The sequence below is a fragment of the Ursus maritimus genome, unplaced genomic scaffold, assembly GCF_017311325.1.
Source record: "Ursus maritimus isolate PB19 unplaced genomic scaffold, ASM1731132v1 scaffold_5, whole genome shotgun sequence".
NCBI classification, from domain to species: domain Eukaryota; kingdom Metazoa; phylum Chordata; class Mammalia; order Carnivora; family Ursidae; genus Ursus; species Ursus maritimus.
Window position 1 is genome coordinate 53,371,809 of NW_024426663.1, and position 20,087 is coordinate 53,391,895.

A 20,087-nucleotide genomic window follows, 5' to 3' on the forward strand; every position below is an offset into this window, starting at 1 on the left:
ACGCCCTCTCATCCTCTTCCCTGCATCTCATAGCCCCAACCCTCTCACTCTTCTTACCCTCTTCAACTCAGTCATTATCATCCTGGGAGATTTGAGCATCTCACGGAGCAGAACTTCAGTTTCTCCATCTGTAAAATGGGAGAAATCCCAATGAGCCTCTTTGCCTCATTGGGCAGATGACAGGAGGCAAAAAGAGATCATGAAGATGAGACGCTTTTAGGGGATACACTGAGCTTGGAAATTGGGGATGATTCTCACAGGCTCTTGGGATCCCAATGGACTTCCCACACAGAGGTTCTGGGGGGCTGGACAGAACCCTGGTGCTTAGGAGTTGAGCTCAGCCTCCCCTTCCTGCAGGGTGGTGGAAAATGCCAGTGAGGTGGAGGTGTCTGACTCAAGAGCAGCCTCGGAGCTGTACTTGCAGGCTGCAGGGGGCGAAGGCAGGTGAGGACAGGAGGGTACCTGTCACCTCCCACCCCCATCCCTTAGGTGTTTGGCCTGATCCTACCCTCTTCTCACAGGGCCTGCTCTCTGCTCACTGTCACCATGTCCTGCCCAGGGCCTGATCCTCCTGAGGGGCCTGGGATCCAGGGCATGTGGCGAGGGGCCTTGAGGATCCTGCAGCTCCCCAGAGCCCTGTAAGTCTGATGGAGTCTTCTGACTGCTTTCGGGAGTGGTGACTGGGGGGGGAGGCTGAAATATGGATGCAGACACAGGGCAACCCCAGACTCTCCTTTCCTCACCTCGGACGTGGTGAAGGACCCCTTCCTTTAGCATTTCTCGTAAGGCAGGTCTACTTGCAATGAATTCCATCAGCTTTTACTAATCTGGGAATACTTTAATTTCTTCCCATTCTTGAAGGATAATTTTCCCAGATATAGAATTCTTAGTTGACAGGCTTTGTCTTACAGCACTTTAAGTATGTCGTCTGACTGACTTCTGGCCTCCATAATTTCTTTCTTTCCTTTTTAAAGATTTTATTTATTTATTTGAGAGAGAGCGAGAGCAAGAGCGCGCGAGAGAGCACAGCAGGGGGAGTGGCAGGCAGAGGGAGAGGGAGAAGCAGGTTTCCTGCTGAGCAAGGACCCTCCCGACGACGTGGGGCTTGATCCCAGGATCATGACCTGAGCCAAAGGCAGATGCTTAACTGACTGAGCCACCCAGAAGCACCTGGCCTCCATAATTTCTGATGAGAAATTGGTCTTATGAAGTATCGCTTGTACATAGTTGCTTCTCTTATGCTACTTTCAAGGTTTTCTCTTTGGCTTTTGACAATTTGATTATAACGTGTCTTGGCATGGATCTCTTTGAGCTTATCCTTTTTGGAATTTGTTGAGCTTCTTGGACATATAGATTAATGTCTTTCATAAAATTTGGGGGAATTTTTGAGCATTATTTCTTCAAATAATCTTTCTGCCCCCCTTTTCTCCTTTCCCTCTGAGATTCCCATTCTGCCTATGTTTATACACTTGATGCATCCAGCAGTCCCTTAGGCTCATTTTCCTTCATTTTTTCTTTCTGCTTCTTGGACTGCATAATTCTGTTTGACTTATTTTCAACTTTGCTGAGATTCTTTCTTGTGCCTGCTCAAATCTGCCCTCTAGGGAATTTATGATTTCAGTTACTGTACTTTTCAGCTCCAGAATTTCTACTTGGTTCCTATTTTATTTTATTTTATTTTATTTTATTTTATTTTATTTTATTAAGTAAGATTTACACCCACCATGGGGCTCGAACTCATGACCCTGAGATCAAGAGCCTCATGCTCCACCAACTGAGCCAGCCAGGAGCCCCTCTACTTGGTTCCTTTTTTATAATTTCTATGCTTCTATTGATATTTTCAATTCATTGAGACATCATTTTCTTGATTTCTTTTAGTTTTCTGAGCATATTTAAGATAGTTGAATTAAAGTCTTTGTGTAGTGAACCCAGAGTCTATACTTCCTCAGGGAAGTTTCTGTTCATTTTTTTTTCCTGTGGGTGGGCCATTCGTTCTTGTTTATTTGCAGGCCTGATATTTTTGGTTGGAATTGATTGGTTGGAAACTGACCAATTTGAGAATTTTTATTTTTGTAAAGACTATATTCTTTATTGTGCTAGTCTCTTAAGTCTCCATTTCTTTTCCTTAATGCTCTGACATTTTGGGTATGATAATGTGATAACTCTGAAAACCAGATTCTCCATCCTCTCTAGGGTTGGCATTGTTGCTTGCTATGGGCTGCAGCTATCTGCTTGCTTAGTTACTTTTCCAAACAATTTTTGCAAAGACTGTTTTCTTTGTGCTCACTGAAGTCTCCATTCTGTTATCTCAGTGGTTAACTAGTGACCTGACATAGAAATCCTTAAACTGCTGGGACCAACCCCCCACCCCCTTTTTTTTAAAGGAAAAAAAAAAGAGAAAGAAAGAAGAGAAAAAAGAAAAAACTTTTTCCAAGATTCTGTAGATGGCTCTGTGTTGGGTTGGTCCTTCTATGCTTAGCCAGTACATTTATGGTTCTGCCTTAGCCTCCCTTCCCGCTTGCACTGAGCTTAAAAATCAGCCAGAAATGAAAACTCAGGATCTTCTCAGGTCTTTTCGCAGTATGCATCCTGCCCTGGGCATGTGTGTGGCTTCCTAGGTTCCCTAGGGCGTGGGGGAATTTTCCTTATTCCCCCCAAATCTCACTCCCCAACTTTTCTTCCCAGACTTTCCGTGCATCTGTTGTTTGCTCCAACTGTTATTTTTGCTCGTTCTTTCATCTTTCAAAGTTTTGAGGGACTGTCCTCCAGCATAGCTGTTCGGCCCTGAGAGAGTTCCGAGGCAAGTGAAACAAAGGGAAGCCCCTTTTTGTCAGTCCTTTCGGGGGAACCCTAGAGAGTCAAAACAACAAACACAATTCCTTGGGAACAAGACCTGCTCAGCTCCCTCCAGAGCCAAGTACCCCCACCAGAAATGTGGGTTGTTGTTTTCAAGACCACCTCTGTGCTGGGGAAGAGGTTGTGGCTGGGGTCAGTTAAAACACCACAAAGAGCTCAACATATTTAAGTTGGGTTTCTCTCAGTGAAGCATTCACTTGGTTGCTGTAAACCTTTGACTGTCCCCCAGAGTTCCAGGAAGGTTGATTCTGACCATTTTTGCCACATGTTTCTGGCAAAGGACAGACTCCCAGAGTTCCCTACTCTGCCATTTTCATGATGGCCTTGCTTTGCCATTTTAAATTGGGTGATTAGTCTTTTATTACTGAGGTGTAAGAGTTCTTTAAACATTCTGGACACAAGTCCCTTATCAGATAGACAAATTGAATTTTGTACTATGAGAATACACTGTACAATTTAAAAAATAATAAAATAAAATAAAGATCTAGGCAAGATTGCAAATCTGCCTGGTGGTGCACAAAAGTTACTGGAAATAGTCAACCTTTCCATCAGAGTGTGACTTGGGCCAGTTTCTTTCCCCATCCACCAGTGGACATGTCCTTTCTTCCTCCCTCCCTCTGGCAGAGATTGCCCCCTGCTGCAGGTGTTGGCTGGTAAGGTTATTGGTGAGGAGGTAGAAGGCTCTCTGCCATGGATTGTCACACGGCTCCTGGAAGGAAACAACTACAGTGGCCTTCTTCTTCGCCTGGACCCTCAAGGTGGCCTGGAGGGAGGGTATGGGGGTCTAGGGGAAGCTCTGGGATCTAACTTATGCCTGACTCACCCTCTCACCAAATCAGCTGCAGCCCCACCCGCAGTCCAGAGAGAGCCTGACCCTCTGGGAGGGCCAGGATTCAGAAAGGTCCCAGGATGGTTAGGTTGCCAAAGTCTGGAGGGGCAGGGCCAATAGTAAAAGCAACTCCTCACCCTTCAGAGACTCTCAACAGTTTACCAAGAATTTTTATACAATGCCTTTTATTCTTACCATAACCCCATAAGACACATCCAACTTAGATGAGGAAAGAGAGGGAAGCTTAATTTATAAGTGAGGAAAGGGAGGATCAGAGAAGGGAAAGAACTTGCCTGTTTTCACACACTTATTAAATATCGGGCCTCTGTGAAATGATATGATGTCAGAGACATGTGGGAGGTCAAGTGGGGGTATAGATCAAACAAGGATGGTCAAGAGTTGATAATTATTGAAGGTGGGTGATAAATAGATGGGTTTCCTTTACTTTGTATATGTTTGAAATTTTCTATAACAAAGGTAAAAGAAAAAAAAGAGCCTGGCTCTCTGTCTCCCAAACCAACAAAAGTACATTAATTTGACTAATATACTCCCAGACTACGCACTGTGCCAGGCCCTGTGGAGTAAGGAGGATAAGTTAGGGCAGTTCATGCCCTCAAGGAAAAGCAGTGAAGGACAAAAGTGTGTGTATCCGCTGGCCGGTTTGGTACCATGATAAAGGGCCTAGGCCTTAATGTCAGACAGAACTGGACTTGAGTCCTAGCTCTGCTACTCACCAGGAAGTTGCTTGACTTCTCTGAGCTTCATTTGCTTCATCTAGAAAGTGCGGGGGTAGGACAAATTAGAGTTGCTGCCCCACTGGAGTGTTACGTGGATGAAAAAGGGGATCCGTGCAAAGCCTTAGCGTGGTGCCAACAAGCACATGTAAACACCTGATAGATATTAGCTCTCTTTATAAATAGCGCTATTAATAAAAATTAAAAGTATTACAGGTGGCGTCCTTTGGAATCCAGGAGTGGTTCACTCTGAATCTCCCCTCACTAGGTGGCTCCCCGAGCTTGCTCTGGGCTGCTCTGTTAGGGGCCGAGGGAAGGAGGATGCAGGTGAAACAGGTGAGGCCCACCCTGTGGGATGCAGTAGAAGAGGCCCGGGCCCGCCGCGCTGGCCTGAAGAGCCTGCGCTCAGGCCTCCTTGGAGACAACCTGACAGAGAGTGGGCTCAGCCAGTTGGGCAGGGCATTGCGAGAATTGCAGGTAAGCAAGGTGAGGCCTGGAGGTGCCTGAGAGAGCAACGGGTGGAGCCTCCCTGAACCGTCTCTCCACAGGTGGTAAAAGCCTGGAGCCAGCGCCCAGGAAGCCGGATGCTCGAAAGGGTAAAAGCTGAGGCTGTGGGGCTCCCAGAACTACAGGTAGGTCTTCTCGTTCAACCTCTTAGGAGCCCCATTGATGTCTGGCTTCCTGTCCTGTTTGCAGAGCACTATGTGGAGGCCCTTCTTTCATTCACTAATTTAATGATTCCCAGACGTTTACTGACTTCTCACTATGTGTCAGGCACAGTGCTATGTAGACCCTGGGAAATCCCTGTCCTCATGGAGTTTACAATTTCTGGAAAGAAACGAGATGATCAATGCTCTGAAGGCCTTATCAACACAGGGTTCTATGGGGCGTCTAAGTTAGTCTTGGCAAGAGAAGGAAGGAACGTTTCATGGAGGAAGTTGATTCCTGAAAGAGGTGGCCAGGAAAAATGAGAGAACATTCCAGGCACAGAAGATAACAGGCAAAGTCTCAGAAATAAGTGAGAGCTTGATCTCTTTCGGGGGCTGCAAGTAGCTCACTTTGCTGGAGAATAGTTTGAAGAAGAGTCAAGAGAGAAGGATTGAAGAGTGAAGTGGGAAAAAGAAAAAAAAAAGAGTGAAGCAGGAGCCAGGTCATAAAGGGCCTTGTAAATTTATTGAGATGTTTGGACTTCATCTTGAAGGTCAATGGGGAAACCATAGAATTTTTTTAAGCAGAGAAGATAATACTGCTTACATTTTTCAGGTGAGCAAACTGAGGCTCAGAGAAGTGATCTGAGTATCTCAGGGTCACTGACACAATCAAAGGCAACAGAGGGGCAAACATACCCGTCTTTAGACTCAACATGGTAATTTTGCATATGTTTAGACTGCATGGCCGGTCCTGTACAGAAGGGGGCACTGTCTTCCAGGATTTGCCACAGTGTGGCTGGAATGCTGCTCCTATCCACCTCCCCTGCCCTTTTCATAATTACTTACAACTTGTTTTTACAGCTCGGGAATTAGGCATGTAAGCTCCCATTTATTGAGCAGTGCCTGTCACTTGTGGTTTGGGTGCCTTATCTTATTTCATGCTCTCTACAACTTTTATCAGCTCTATTTTACATGGATTCAAAAGACTAGTCACCTGCCTGAAGTCACACAGCTGAGGAGAGGAGGGGCTGGGACCCGATCTATCTGATTTTTAAAGCCCTGAGCTTAACTCACACTATCCTGGGAGGAAGGGTATGGAATTCTCACTCCTACTATTTTCTCAGCAGGTGATAGATTCAACAGCACGCCACAGCCCAGGCTTCCAGGGAGAGCCTGAAGGTGGGTTTGGGGCTTGGGGTGGAGCTGGGTATCTTTTCCACCTTTACTGGGCTTAACTGCATTTTCTTCCAGTGGTAGGAATAACAGCATCTCTAGGACTTGGGCTCCACCAAAATCATCCTCTTAGGGACTCTGAGGAACAGGTAATACCCCATGTGCCCCAGAACAGCTGGAAGCTGTTGGGGGAGTGTAGTTGCAGAGCCCAGTTAATACGTCTACTGCTTCCCTGCCTCAACATCAGGGAGAAATATGGAGCTTCTGGCAAAAAGAAGACCCAAAAGGCTATGTGGTTCCTAAGGGAGGGGCATGGGAAGGAAGGCTGTTCTCCTACTGGGTCACATTAGGGGTATAGGATCCTTCAGGCCTCCATGGCACCTACTGGTAGAGCCAATACCTCCCCTTTGTCCCTATGACCTTCAAGTCTCTGTCCAGGCTACAGGCTCTTAAAGGCCATTAGGTCCTGGCTGTAGCTCTAGGAGCAGTCCTGGTAGTGGGGTTCTGTTGAAAAGTTGGACCCTGAGTCCCAAGGCTGTGGACACACATGGGCTTCTGGCTGAGCCTAGACTAATGCCACCTAGGCCTGGCAGGTCCCAGATGTGGCCCTGCAGTTCTTCTTGGCCCAGGCACGGAGGAAGAGACTGCACGAACAGCACCAAATATGGATCCAAGAGGAGCTGAAGCATTTGGAACAGGAAGAGGAGGTGGCAGGTGACCAGGTCAAAGGCCTGGTGGCTGGAAAGGAGGTAAGGAGGGTCAAGTAGGGGACTTGAGGCTCCTTCTAATTGGTCCAGGCACTGTGCTGGGGGCTGGGGTCCAGCCTCAATCACAACATACTGGGCCATACCCTCTCTCATGGTCTTCACAGCTTTGTGGGGGACAGATGAAGCAATTTTCAGTGCTAAGTGCTGTGATGCAGGGAGCTAAGGGCCTGTGGGAACAAAGAGGTGTGCCTGACCCAGGCTGGAGTGAATCACAGAAGATGGCATTTAGCTGAGACGAAAAAAAAAAAAAAATCAGCCAGAGGAATTCACTAGACTGAGCTCCGCTTGGCCAGTCTGTACTCACCACATAGAGGCACTGAGTAAATATAACTTGTTTGAACAAATTAAGAAACAAAATTTGTGTCCATGGGGGTTGGGATATGTTCTGAGGACAATACTGTATGAGCAAAGGTCCAGAGGGAAGCAGTGGCAAAGTACAGTCTGGGTATAGCAAATTGCCCAGCTGGCAGGGCCTGGCAGGTGCAGGGTCAGAGGCGAGGCTAAAGAGACCAGTGTGTGCCATGCCTCTGAGTTTGGACTTTACCCTAAGAATGACAGAGAACCATTGAAAGGCACGTGTCATCTCAGTTCTGTCCCTCACTAGCCATGTGAATTTGGGCAGGTTAGGTCACTTCTCTGATCCACAGTTTCCGTATCTATCTACCAGATTTGGAAAACTAAAATGGCAACTACCCCATATGGTTTTCATTGGATAAAATGAAATAATACACATGAAGTGTTTAGAACAGAGCCTGGCACACAGGTGGCACTGAACAAAGAATATGTATTATCACTGAAGGCCTGCAAGGAGAGGCAGAGATGGTCCCGGGAGCAGAAGGTGCTGAGACTCCAGTTGGAGGCCCTTCAGGCAGAACAGGACACTGCTGAGCAGGACCTCGCAGCCCTCTATGACCTGCACGTGCAGTCTGCCCGAGCTCGGACACGCCATATGCTGCAGGTCAGTGAGGCCAAAAAGCAGCCCTTGAAATGGTTCCAAGGCTGGCTGACTGACGAGCATCTCTGAATCTGGGCACAGGTATTCCGAGCCTGGCGAAGTCTGTGGGAGGAGCAGGCCATGACCACAGAGCATCACCACCGCAGCCTGCTGGCTGGTGTCCTGCAAGACAACATCAGCCTAGCCACGCAGAACCAGGAGCTCCAAGCCCAGAACCAGCAGCTTCGGCAGGGAGCAGACTAGGCTGAGGCCTGTCATTGCCGGATTGCTGCCCTGGGGAGAAATCTGATGATCTGTAATCCTGCAGGGGCAGCTTCCTGTCTCTTCATTCTTAAGGGGCCTAGAAGGAAGAGGGAGCTGGGACACAATAACCAAGCTAACCTTCATTATGGATAATGATACTACTAACCGGGTCTCATTGTGCCAGTCCCTGTTAAGCGCCAAATATCCACAACTTCATTTTAGCATTCCCCACTATCCTATATAGTGGTAGGTGCCATTTGACCCCCATTTCAGAGGTAAGGCAACTAAAGCTTGGAGAGGTTAAGTAACTGCCCAAGCACAGGCAGCTAATAAGTGACAGAGCCAGAATTCAAATTCAAGCCTGGCTGACCATAGTTCTACACTGCACATAGTGGTTCACAAGATGCAGTGTATTGGTATCATTTAGGGACATTAAAAAACAAGAGAAAAGAAAAAAAGATTCCCGAACTCTACGCAACTTCCTAAGATTCTCCAATAGGTCTCACTCTTATTTTCCTTTTTAAATTTTTTTTTTTTTAAAGTTTACTTGGTATTCTCCCACGGGAGCAGGGCCTCCTGTTCGTCTGGCTATGAGGAGAGATGACAGGAAGGAATATCAATGAGGAAACTAGAGGAAATGAGAATCAAAACCATATGGAACCCATGAGTTCTCTAGCCTAAAATCTAGTTTGTCCTGCCGGGCCTAGTACCTTCTATTCCCAAGAATCCCTCCAAATTCCCTAGTGCCCAAGTTTTGTGCTTCAGAGAAATTTGGAAAGTTCTATTGACAGAGAACAGTCTCCACTCCATGGAGCCCGAAAGGAAATAATGCTCCCAGTCTGTAAGTTACTCCAGCATTAAGACATTCAGGGCACTAGGAGAACAAAATTATGTTTGAGTGAAGCTACGCAACAGAGAAGACGCAGGACTATCGTAGCCAATTGCAGGAACCACCTGCACCCCCAGAACACTTTATTAAGACTTTATTGCTTACATAGTTAGAGACACTGATTGAGCTACACCAAATTTCCCTGTGCCTGGTTCCAGGTCACTCTGTGTAGAGCTTCCCTAAACTGTTGAGAGCTGGGACACTGCTAGGCAGTGGCAGGACCCAGAGTGAGAAGAATGGTACCTCCTAGGAGCTGCAGAGGGGGGCAGTGGGCTTTGAGAGGGCCCTTGGGGTGAGCAGAGAGGTCAGGAGTGTAGCCTTAAGCCAGGGCCCAGGGGCAACATTCCCTGAGATGAGTCAAGCTCCAGCCCTCTCTGGGGTTTCCAACAAAGGCTGGATGGGTGTGGAGAGCAGTGCTGTGGAAGGAGCATGGGGCATTGTCTCCAGGTGCTGCTGGATCTAGGGGAGCTTGGAAGAGTGGCCTGGGTGATCAGTATAAAAGCTGTGGCAATTGGGCTTTCCTGCATAACAGTGAAGGGTGAATGTCTTTAATGGGGGAGTCATGTACCAAAGCGGGGCTGGAGTTGCCCATACCAGGCCTGGGGGTAATGGGTCTGTTGGGGCGACCACAGGAGGCAAGGATAGCCAACTGCTGCCCATACCCTGGTTGAAACAACTGCATTCATGCAGGATGAGGCAAGGAGCCTCCTCTATCGGGGGTAGGGTCATTTCTAAGGCCTAGGTATTGATGCTCCCCCAATTCCTTAGTGTGGATGAACTTCTGGAAAGTTTCTTTAATCAAACCCAGTCTTCAAGTCTCCTGGGATAACCTTTCATTTACCTATCTCCAGAGACTAACCTGGCTGCTCTCACCTCCCCAGCTTTTGTCACAAGGCACTTGTTACAGGGCTGGCTGCTGAGGAAGGGTCCGGAAGCCTGGGAGGTGGCTCTGATGGTGGTGCCCAATCAACAGGGTCAGGAGTCTGGGTGGAGGTGCACAGCCAGACCAATGAGCAGCGTGGCCAGGAAGAAGGCAGCTGTGAGCTGCAGCCGCAGCAGGGCTGCCGAGAGCACGGCATTGACCACCAGTGAGCAGGACACAACAAACAGGCGTGTGATGCTGCTGCCGTGCTTCATGACAGCTGACATGAGCAGTCCATTTAGTGCCTGGCTCAGCACCACAAGCGCTGCCCATCCGGAGAAACCCTCCAGGAAGCCTGGGCCAGGGCCACCACCTGCATGCAGACCTAGATTCAGGAGCACACCAAAAGTGTAGAGGAAGAGGTTCTGAAGTGCTAGGGGCAGCCGCTGTCGCTTCATAAGCAGTTCTGTGTACACGGACGACAGGCCTGAGATCAGACAGTACAAGATGAGAAGCAGCAGTCCCAGTGGAGTGATATGCAGGGGCATGGGGCCAGCCGCAGCTGCCGAAGGGGGTCCAGGAAGGGTGTTCCCAGGGTCCTGGAGGCCACCAGCTGCATAGCAGGCCCCTGCTGCCATCAGCAGCAGTAGTGCTAAGCCCTGGCGTGCAGAGAGGCGGTGCCGGAGACAGAGGCAGTAGAACAGGGCCGTGCTTCCAATCTTGAGATTGCTCAGCACCTGGTAGGTGCTGGGGTCCATGTAACGTTGTAGATAGATCACCAGGTTGTTGTTAGCTCCGTAGAGTAGGGCTGACAGTGCAAAGGGGGCAGCCTGGCGCCATGGTGGGGCCCCCTGGGGCCACGCCTGCCAGCCCACCAAGAGGGAGAAGGCGCACAACAGTAGCTTGGTCAGCTCAGTCAGCAGCACAGCCGAGGAGGGCCGGAAGGGCACTCTGCCGTTCACATGGCACAGTGCCAGCAACGGGGCATGGGCACCATACATGGCAGTGGACAGGAGTAGCATCAGGGTCCAGCGGGCCTGCCTGGGTCGGCCCAGGCCTGGCGAACCCCCGTCCTCTACACTCATGCCCAAACCAGACCCTGGGTGGCCTGCGTAGCCAGCAAGGGGGTAGCGGGAATTGTAACAAGTTTGGGGAAAATCAGTACGGAGCCAGCTCGCAGGAGGAAGGAGCCGTGGTACATCGCTAGAGAGAATACTTAGAATCAGAGCCAGCTGCAAACTCCACAGTCAGGGCTGGAAGAGGAAGGGGCTGGTGTGGCCCTAGAAGCTACAGTCTTGGGGCCAGTCCCATGGGGTTAAGGAGGGGCATCCAAACTGCTGGCTGATAAGCCAATGTTTACCCTCTGCAGGAAGGAAAGCAAGGATGAAGGCTGTGGGCAAGTTGGAGACAGCAAAAGGGTGATAGGTGGGGAAGCCAAATATGGTGTCTGTGGTTGAAAGGCCTCAACCTGCAGGACTGAGGTGCTCATCCTTCCTCCCCCATGAGATCCAGAGCTAGTCAGGCCCCTTTCGCAATGACCGAAGATAGTCCCTCAATGTCTTCTCCACATTGGGCACAGCATATGCCTGAGCTGCGTAGATGCCAGTGCAGGTACCCACAGCAAAGCCCAACACTGCTGATGCCCTCAGTTTGGCCACCACATAGCCGGCTAAGAAGCCCTTGAGGAATGGGGAGGACATAAGCGAGCCATCCTGTGGAGCAAAATGAAGGAGGAAACTCAGCCAGGGTCTCCCTTCTCGACCCAGGATCTACTCAAGCTGGCCCTAGAGCATCCCGCCACCTGCTCCTCCTTACTCTGCAGTATTCTCTTCAAAGATTTTCTCAAGGTTCTGGAGGCAGAAAAAGAACCTAGAAGTCCTGATCACACAGTCTCAGAACCCTGTGGTTAGAAGACTCCAACCACAGAACCCTACCACAAAGGTACAGAGATGTCTCTGAGGAATCTGGCCCCTGCCTGCTTCTCCAGCCTCACTTCCTATCATGCTCCCCATTACTGCAGCCAAACTAAACTATTTTCACTCCCCAAGTTCATCATGCTACTTCCAACCATGAAAGCTTTGCATATGTTGTTCCATCTGCCTGAAATGTTCTATCCTCTCCTCTTTACCTAGTTAACTTCTATTTAAGATGCCAGTTCAAGTGTCATTTTCTTAGGGAAACTTTCCTTGGGGTCACAGTGAAACAGCCCTCAATAACCATTTGCTGAATAAATCTCTATTACCCATTCAAAAGCATATAGGGCAATGCAGCCCAACGGTGGTGGTGGGGGAGAGTGGTAGGCACGTGCAACTTTACCTGGCTCACACCACTGCTGACTTCGTCTTCCACACGCTGCTGCAGGCGTTCCAGCTGGTTCTTGAGAAATGCCAGGTCCTTAAGCTTGGGCAGAGAATCCTAGAACAAGAAAGAAGCCGCCTCCAGCAGGTTAACGCAGCCCCGTTCTCCGCTCAGGTCTATCAGAGGCTGGGTGGGTGGGGGTGCGAGCATGAGAAATCTCTTCTTACAAAAACTTCCTGAGATGATGGTGGTAACGAAGAAAAGACATTCAAAAGTCAATTCACACGGGAGCCACGGAGGGAGTGATATATGGGATCCTCATCTGTGACAACCGTTACAGAATTTTGTACAGCAAGCAGTGTGTAGAGAGGCAAGAGGAACAGCTAGCCCCTTCAATTAAATTTATCGGGCTGACTGACTTGACTATAAGCTACCTGAAAGTGGCAACCGGTTGGTCTTGCCTATTGGGTCCCCAAGCCTAACACAAAGACTGGTAAGTACTTAGTAAATGTGAGGATGGTGCTGAACTTCAGACCAATGGTGAATAATGGCCTGAGGCAGTTCCCTGGACGCTCTGGGATAAATCTGATTTCTGCCTGGGCTTCTCACACTGAATGTGTGACTGGATGCACTAGCTGGGGTAGGGGTGGGGTGGCTGTCTGCAGGAGTATGGGTAAATGAACCGAGTGGCTCTGATCACCTCAAAGTATGAAATTCAGCGTATGCGCAATAGAGTCTGAATGAGAATGTGCGTATCCGTGTGGCTTGGAAACGTCGTGTTCCTGGGAGAGAAATTTCGGGGGGCTAGGGAATGAAAAAGAGTGAGGAGTGTGTCAGGGTGAGTGTGTTTGGCTGTGTGCCGGTAACTAAGGATCGTGAGGGTCCCGGGAGAGGACACTTGGGAGATGCCCGGCTCTGCTTGCCTCGTGTAGTGCTCCGCTACTCCACTCCCCAATGTTGAGGCAGTCGACAGTATAAACCCAACAAGAGGAAAAACCCCATAAACGGCACCCCTACGCAAGAGAGGCTCCAGTGTCGCCTCTCCCAAGGACGGTGTGAAGACCATCCCACACTGCAGAAAATCCCCACATTCACTCACCTTGTCATCCGCCATCTTCCCCGCCGAACTTGTTGCGCAGGCGCAGCCCCGCCTCCCTCATGCTAAGTGCTACGGCCATCTTTACTGAGGGCGGAGGCACTTCCGGGGCATTTTTGGAAAGGATGAAGGTGCTCTTCGGCCGGCGGAGCCCGGCTAGTCTCCGTCTCTCAGGTACTCCCACGTGACGCCTCCGGCGCGGCACAAGCTGCGTGTCCGCGCGCGCACACGACCTGGAAGCGAAGAGCTCACTCGTGCGCATGTGCGCGCTGTGCACGTTCGTCTGGCTGGTCGTCCGCCCTTTGATGAACTCACAGTTGCGGCGTGATGTCAGTGGGGCCGTTGGCGTCGGTGCGCCTTTCCCGGAGCCACGCACGGAAACGCGCACCCACTTGGGGATTCAGAGGCCTGTTTACACGCGCCACCCCTCGGCGGGCGGCGCTGCTCGGGCTCGTCCTTTCCCGCCCCTGGGATCCGGCTCTTACCCCACCTCGGATTTGTGCGGCGCCGGTTGGCCCGGCCAGCGCAGAGAGGCTGGGCTTGTGGGCGCAGCAGATCCGGACGTCGAGCTGGGCTGAGATTGCGGGCCGGCAAAGGCCGGCGGGGACGCGGTCGGGGCTATGCTGGGCAAGGATTACATGCTGGCCATCATTCTGGTCAACTGCGATGGTGTGCACGGAGGGGCCCAATGGGAGGACGGGGAGGGTGAACGAGTTGACGGGGTATGTCTTAGGGTGAGGACCAGGGGACAAATGAACCCTGGATCTTTGCGCTGTAAAGGACCTACCTTCTGGACCTCCATCCTAAGGATTGTTCCCTTTGGGATGGAGGGAGCGTTTTTTTGTTTTTTGTTTTTTTAATTATAATTTATTAATTTGAGAGAGAGCGAGAGAGAGCACAAGCGGGGAGGAAAGGGACAGGCAGGCTCCCTGCTGAGCAGAGAGCCCCACGTGGGGCCGATCCCAGGACCCTGAGATCATGACCTGAGTAGAAGGCAGCGGCTCAACCGACTGAGCCACCCAGGCGCCCCTGGAGGGAGGGTTCTGACAGGGTTATTCTGAACTCACTAATATGCCTTCCCTCTCCAATCCCGTGATTCCTCTCCCCATCCTATGTTCCGGTAGATGACTTGTGGGGGGACCAGAGTCTTGAGGGGGAGCCAGGACTGCCCCCTGGCTGGAGAAAGATACGCGATGCTGCAGGTACTTACTATTGGCATGTGCCTAGTGGCAGCACCCAGTGGCAGCGCCCAACCTGGGAGACAGGAGATGCAGAGGACCCAGGCACGGTAGGTGGAGTGGGAGAAGGGGGTCTGAGTCCGTGTGTGGATCTAGGCCTGTTGCCACACTGACCTGGTTCCCTCTCTACAGAGGACGGAGGGGATTTGGGCACTTCGGCCCCCCAAGGGGAGATCCTTCTCTAGCCTGGAGAGCTCACTGGACCGCAGGTAACAGGGATAGGCAAGACCTAATGAAAGACTTGGGGTTCTATGGCATTCAGTGATGCAGCTGGACCCACATTCTGCTTTCAAGCCCAGGTTCTTGGCTCTGTCCCATTTTTTAGTCTTAGTATTTTGAAGTTTGTCCTTTGTTCCATGATCTGTGTTTTGCTACATGTTCTTCCCTATTCTGGGTACTGATAAATCATGTTCTAGATCTTGGCCACTGTACTGAGCTCTTTCCGTGGGGGTTCCTGTCCTGTGTTCTAGAGAGTCTTTTCTCAATTTGGGGTTCTGGTCCTGTTGTTTTGGATCCTGTTCCATATTTGCAACTTTTTTTTTTTTTTAAGATTTTATTTATTTATTTGACAGAGACAGAGACAGCTAGCGAGAGAGGGAACACAAGCAGGGGGAGTGGGAGAGGAAGAAGCAGGCTCACAGCGGAGGAGCCTGATGTGGGGCTCGATCCCACAACGCCAGGATCACGCCCCGAGCCGAAGGCAGACGCTTAACCGTTGTGCCACCCAGGCGCCCCCATATTTGCAACTTTTATTCTATGTCCCATGTCCTGAATTTTTTTTTTTCGAATTTTAAACCACACTCTCAGTTACATTTATATATGTCTTGGGCCCTCTCCCACTCTGGTTTTATGTTTGGGGCACTATGTTCTGGGTCTTATCCTACATCTCATGACATCAGGCAGTCAGGGTTTCCCCACTGTCCCTTCTGTAGGAAGTGTGATCACCTTACGAGCTCTCCACTCTTCCAGGAACTCTCTGTCCTGGTATGGTGAGGAATCCTACATCCAGAGCATGGAACCAGGAGCTAAGGTAGTGTCTTGGGCCTGAGGGCCCAAGGAATGGTTGTGGCGGTGGTGGATTGTTCCAAGGGAAAGGTCAGGGGTGGGATTGGGCTGAGAAGAGATGATGAAGGGTGAAAGGAGTGGGTACTGGCAGGTTTATGTGTGTGGAACCTGTGACACGTCTCATCCTGTTTTGCCTCCTGTTCCACTTCCATGTCCACCTCCACTCACTCAGGGCCCTCCTGTCCTTTCCCCTAACCTGTCAGTGCTTTGCAGTCCGCTCCCTGGGTTGGGTAGAGGTACCCGAAGAGGATCTTGTACCAGGGAAGAGCAGTATTGCAGTCAATAACTGCATCCAGCAACTGGCTCAGATGCGCAGCCGTAGCCGCAGCCAGCCCCCAGATGGTGCCTGGGGTGAGGTGAGCTGGCTGGGCCTTCAAGGGATTCGGCCCAGGGCCCAGCAGAGACAGTTGTTGCTGAATTGCCTGTTCTCTGTGGCAACCACCTTCATCTGAGCTCTGGACTGACCTTTCCTTGGCAGGGTCAGAACATGCTGATGATCCTAAAGAAGGATGCCATGAGCCTGGTGAATCCTCTGGACCACAGTCTGATCCACTGCCAGCCTCTGGTGCACATCCGTGTGTGGGGTGTGGGCAGCTCCAAGGGCCGGTGAGGACCCCTACCTCCCGCCGAGTGAGAGTTGCTCCTCCCTCCCGCCTGTAGGCTGTGATCCCCACTGATGCTGATCCTCTGTACTTGAACCCCCGGACACAGATCCTCTGACATGGACCCAAGCTCTGCCTCCCCTGCCTGGTCCAGCTCTGGTTGGGGAGGGTGGGCCCAGCTCAGCAGGGACGGATGGGGGAGAGCCTGAGAGGCTGGGCTGATTCTCTCCTGTGCTCCCACATGCTTCCGGAACAGTGACAGGTGAGCGACAGCCCCGGTGCCTTGAGCCCCAGCCCTGATCTCCCTGTTCTCTCCCCGCCACGTCCTTTGCCTGACTTTCCATTGTCCTGCAAGCACTAGAGGTCCCTGTTCCTACCCAGCCTCTACCCTACCCCAATCTCTGCCCATCCCTGCCCCAGCCCCAGCCCCATCTCTGACCCTGCCAGGGACTTCGCTTTTGTGGCGGGGGACAAAGACAGCTGTATGCTCAAGTGCCATGTGTTTCGCTGTGATGTCCCTGCCAAGGCCATCGCCAGTGCCCTACATGGGCTCTGTGCCCAGGTAAGGGCCAAGAGTGGTGCGGGGAATGTGGGTGTGGAGCTGGTCTGAAGCTCCCAAGGTGGTTGGGTTCAGGAAGTATTGGCTCCTTACCTCAGCTCCCCTCTCCCTTTATCTCATGCTGGTTGCATTGTGTTTCAGATCTTGTCAGAGCGTGTAGGTGTCAATGGTGATTCCCCTTGCTCCTCCCTAGACCCCATCTCCCCTGAGGACCTGCCACGGCAAGGTATGGGGAGGGAGGTCCTTCATTGCAGTAAGAGGCTACTTTAGTGAAAGTGGGTTGTTTAGTACTTCCCTGGAGATGTGGGACTTCTGATGTGTGCTGGTTCCAGGGATCCCAAACTCTGAATTGGAGGAGCACCCGTGGCCTTCTTTCTGCTAGCTCCAATTCTCAGAAGGGCCCTCCTGTCCTCCTGTAAGGGGGTCATTGAGAGAGCACCCAGGCCAACTTGCTGTGTGTACATTTCAGTGGAGCTGCTGGATGCAGTGAGTCAGGCTGCTCAGAAGTACGAGGCACTGTACATGGGGACCTTGCCAGTCAACAAAGCCATGGGTGAGGACTGAGCTGGCTGAGGAGGTGGGCTACATGAGGTCAGGGAAGGTGGGTATGGTAGGATCTATCACCGTTTTTCAAAGTGCTCCCATGGCCCTGTCTGGCCTAGAATGTGCCATCCTTCCCAACTCAGGATTCTAAGCCCAGCCCCAGCCCTTCTATTGCCATGTCTCTGAATCCCAGGTCAGTGAGAGGGGCCTAGACACTCCCTGCAGATCCCTTCTTTCTTTACATCTGGGAGACACTATGGTGGGCATGTCCCCCCAGGCATGGACGTGCTGAATGAGGCCATTTGTACCCTCACCACCCGAGGGGACCAGGATACCTGGGTCCCTGCCATGCTCAGTGTGTCTGACTCTCTGATGACTGCGCATCCCATTCAGGTACCAGAAGAAGGTGAAGTTGGGGGCTGTGGAGGGGTGGGATGGATGCTGAGGGGCTCATTGCTTACTATTGAAAGAGCTCACAGGGTCCAGCCAGTGCCCGGTCCTCTAGTGACCAGGCCTGGTGTGGGCAGGCAGAAGCTGGTGCAGAGGAGGAACCACTATGGCAGTGCCCTGTGCGCCTTGTGACCTTTATTGGTGTTGGCCGTGACCCTCACACCTTTGGCCTCATTGCTGACCTGGGCCGTCAGAGCTTTCAGTGTGCAGCCTTCTGGTGCCAGCCCCATGCAGGGGGACTCTCTGAAGCTGTGCAGGCTGCTTGTATGGTGAGTTACGGGTGGGAATGGGTGGGTGGGGTGGCCCTGCAGCTGCTCTGTGCTGGTGACTGGGGCTCAGGATCGGCACTCTCCAGAAATCCCCAACCAGTAATCCCAGGGCTGACTATAGTAAACTACTCTTTTGTTTGGCCCTCTTGTTGTTTTTAATAAGTTTAAGTTAATTGCTAACATTTAGAGGCAGGACATTTTATGTATTAATTACTATTCCTGTTTCTCTTAAAATATCAGAACCTCTGATCCTGGGTGCACACACATAAATTTCAACATTGAGCTGAATCCTGTAGGGGCTGTTCGCAGTAGGGTGGGCACTATCTCTCCCGTTTGTCTCATTTAGGGTATTTCCTGGCATCTGTGGGCATTGGAATGTGGGATGCTTGCACTCTATGAATTCAGCTTACTCTTTCCATAACAAACACGAGTGCCTACAGGGTACCAGGCACCATACTTGATCCTGGGAATTCATTGATACCGAAGGCACAGACTTTGCCCTCACAGAACACCCAAACACTCAGGTTAGATCAGAGACCAGAAGGGAGTTGTACACCACAGGATGATGGAGAAGACAGCCCATTCCAGAAGGCTACCTGAAAGAGGTGATAGAAAGCTGAGAGCTGAAGGTCCAAGGAAGAAGTTAGGTGAAGGGGAATGGGACAGAAGGTGTGCCAAATACAAGGATGCCCAGCTGCGAAGATGAGAGCAATGTTAGTGGATTACGGTACCTAAAAGAATCTAGTGTATCTGGAGGGGCGGATGAAGTGAGATGGGGCAGAAAAAAACGCCAGGTCATGGAAGAATTTAGAGATTGTGGTCAAGTTTATTTTGTCCCAAGTCACTTTGAGCCACTGAAAGGTTTTGAGCAGTGAATTTAAGTTTGTGGATCAGGAAGACCACTTAAGGTACCTTATGGGTAAGTTTGAATTCCAGTTCTATCATTTTTTTGCATAGGTGACCTTGGGCAAGTCACGTATATTCTCTCTGAACCAAAATTTCCTCATTTACGAAATGGTAATAACACCTGATGAATAACTTTGGATTAAGTTTGATTATGTGAAGCACTTAGCACGGTGTCCAGCTCTCCTTAAATGCTTAGCTCAGTAAACGTCAAATTTTGTTTCTGTTATTGAGCTCCCTGGGAGTGTGTAGGGGCTCCAGATGGGGCCGACTACCAGCCTCCTTCATACCAGACTGAAGCCATGGCCAGTTGCCTGTTCTGCAGAAGCTTTCAGGGAGTCCAGGGGCAGAAAGGAGCTGGATCCTCACATTCCCCTTTTCCGTAGGTTCAGTACCAGAAGTGTCTTGTGGCCTCTGCAGCTCGAGGCAAGGCCTGGGGTGCCCAGGCCCGTGCCCGCCTGCGGCTCAAGCGGACCAGCTCCGTGGACTCCCCAGGAGGTCCCCTGCCGCTCCCCCTGCTCAAAGGAGGGGTTGGGGGTGCAGGGGCAGCCCCTCGAAAGCGGGGTGTCTTCTCTTTTCTTGATGCCTTCCGCCTGAAACCCTCTCTGCTCCATATGCCCTAAATTAATCCAGGAGGACTGGGTAAGGAGGCTCTGGATCCATGCCCAACTCTATACCCCTTCATTCTCCAGGGGCCTGTAGCCTCTCACTCCTTGAAGACTTCTCTGCCTGCCCCTCTGGCTCTTGCCTACCCTCTGTTTATTGCCCAGTTTATTAATGTTTATGGGGATGACTGAGAGGCCCTGCACCATAACCCAGGCCCCTGGCTGTCCTTCCCCTGGGTCCCTGTGTTCCTTGCCCCTGTCCAGCCCTGGACAGTTGGCTCTACCTCAGCAACACTTTATAGCAAAATCAGTACAAATAAAAATCCCTCAGTGACCTCACTGGGTGTGAGTATATTGGGCCTGGGACAGGGTTGGGGGTTAACACCCGTGTGAGGTGAGTGTCTGTGTCTCTGCTTGGTGTTGGTGGCTGCCTGTAGTCACGTGAGGACATGGGTGTGGCGGAAATCTAATTTCAGTCTTTCAACAAATGTATTTTCTAAG

General features: G+C 50.9%; 4 protein-coding genes across 9 annotated transcripts in view; 2 read left to right on the plus strand and 2 right to left on the minus strand.

Annotated features, from left to right (window-relative positions):
• Nucleotides 1-8,270, plus strand: part of LOC103663748 — a 12,749-nt gene extending 4,479 nt beyond the window's left edge. The window contains exons 5-12 of the mRNA XM_040622701.1: nucleotides 3,481-3,614; nucleotides 4,688-4,896; nucleotides 4,968-5,387; nucleotides 6,197-6,248; nucleotides 6,321-6,391; nucleotides 6,827-6,991; nucleotides 7,809-7,967; nucleotides 8,046-8,270. Of these exons, the coding sequence (XP_040478635.1) occupies nucleotides 3,481-3,614; nucleotides 4,688-4,896; nucleotides 4,968-5,387; nucleotides 6,197-6,248; nucleotides 6,321-6,391; nucleotides 6,827-6,991; nucleotides 7,809-7,967; nucleotides 8,046-8,207 (1,372 nt within the window). The 3' untranslated portion in view covers nucleotides 8,208-8,270. The remainder of the gene's footprint in view (nucleotides 1-3,480; nucleotides 3,615-4,687; nucleotides 4,897-4,967; nucleotides 5,388-6,196; nucleotides 6,249-6,320; nucleotides 6,392-6,826; nucleotides 6,992-7,808; nucleotides 7,968-8,045) is intronic.
• Nucleotides 8,271-9,143: 873 nt separating this feature from the next.
• On the minus strand, nucleotides 9,144-11,045 carry SLC35A4 (solute carrier family 35 member A4). The gene has a single exon (XM_008691505.2). It carries the CDS (start codon nucleotides 11,041-11,043, stop codon nucleotides 10,072-10,074), a length of 972 nt encoding a protein of 323 aa, XP_008689727.1. The 5' UTR covers nucleotides 11,044-11,045; the 3' UTR covers nucleotides 9,144-10,071.
• Nucleotides 11,046-11,472: 427 nt separating this feature from the next.
• On the minus strand, nucleotides 11,473-13,514 carry LOC121100731 (SLC35A4 upstream open reading frame protein). Its single transcript, XM_040622351.1, has 3 exons — nucleotides 13,356-13,514; nucleotides 12,275-12,373; nucleotides 11,473-11,670 (listed from the first exon to the last, which is right to left on the minus strand). The coding sequence occupies exons 1-3, from the start codon at nucleotides 13,368-13,370 to the stop codon at nucleotides 11,473-11,475; spliced, it is 312 nt and encodes a 103-aa protein (XP_040478285.1). The 5' UTR covers nucleotides 13,371-13,514.
• Nucleotides 13,515-13,733: 219 nt separating this feature from the next.
• APBB3 (amyloid beta precursor protein binding family B member 3) lies at nucleotides 13,734-19,925 on the plus strand. Of its 6 annotated transcripts, XM_008691518.2 has the most exons (13): nucleotides 13,734-14,021; nucleotides 14,477-14,640; nucleotides 14,723-14,799; nucleotides 15,560-15,620; nucleotides 15,859-16,011; nucleotides 16,134-16,261; nucleotides 16,514-16,519; nucleotides 16,705-16,819; nucleotides 16,958-17,042; nucleotides 17,286-17,369; nucleotides 17,637-17,752; nucleotides 17,887-18,078; nucleotides 19,368-19,925. In XM_008691518.2, the coding sequence occupies exons 1-13, from the start codon at nucleotides 13,973-13,975 to the stop codon at nucleotides 19,602-19,604; spliced, it is 1,467 nt and encodes a 488-aa protein (XP_008689740.1). In that variant the 5' UTR covers nucleotides 13,734-13,972; the 3' UTR covers nucleotides 19,605-19,925. The 6 variants fall into 6 exon arrangements, with proteins under 6 accessions (XP_008689740.1, XP_008689741.1, XP_008689736.1 ...); XM_008691519.2 differs by lacking the exon at nucleotides 16,514-16,519 and having other exon boundaries at nucleotides 13,829-14,021; nucleotides 16,678-16,819; XM_008691514.2 differs by lacking the exon at nucleotides 16,514-16,519 and having other exon boundaries at nucleotides 13,829-14,021; nucleotides 17,839-18,078.
• Nucleotides 19,926-20,087: the final 162 nt, after the last annotated feature.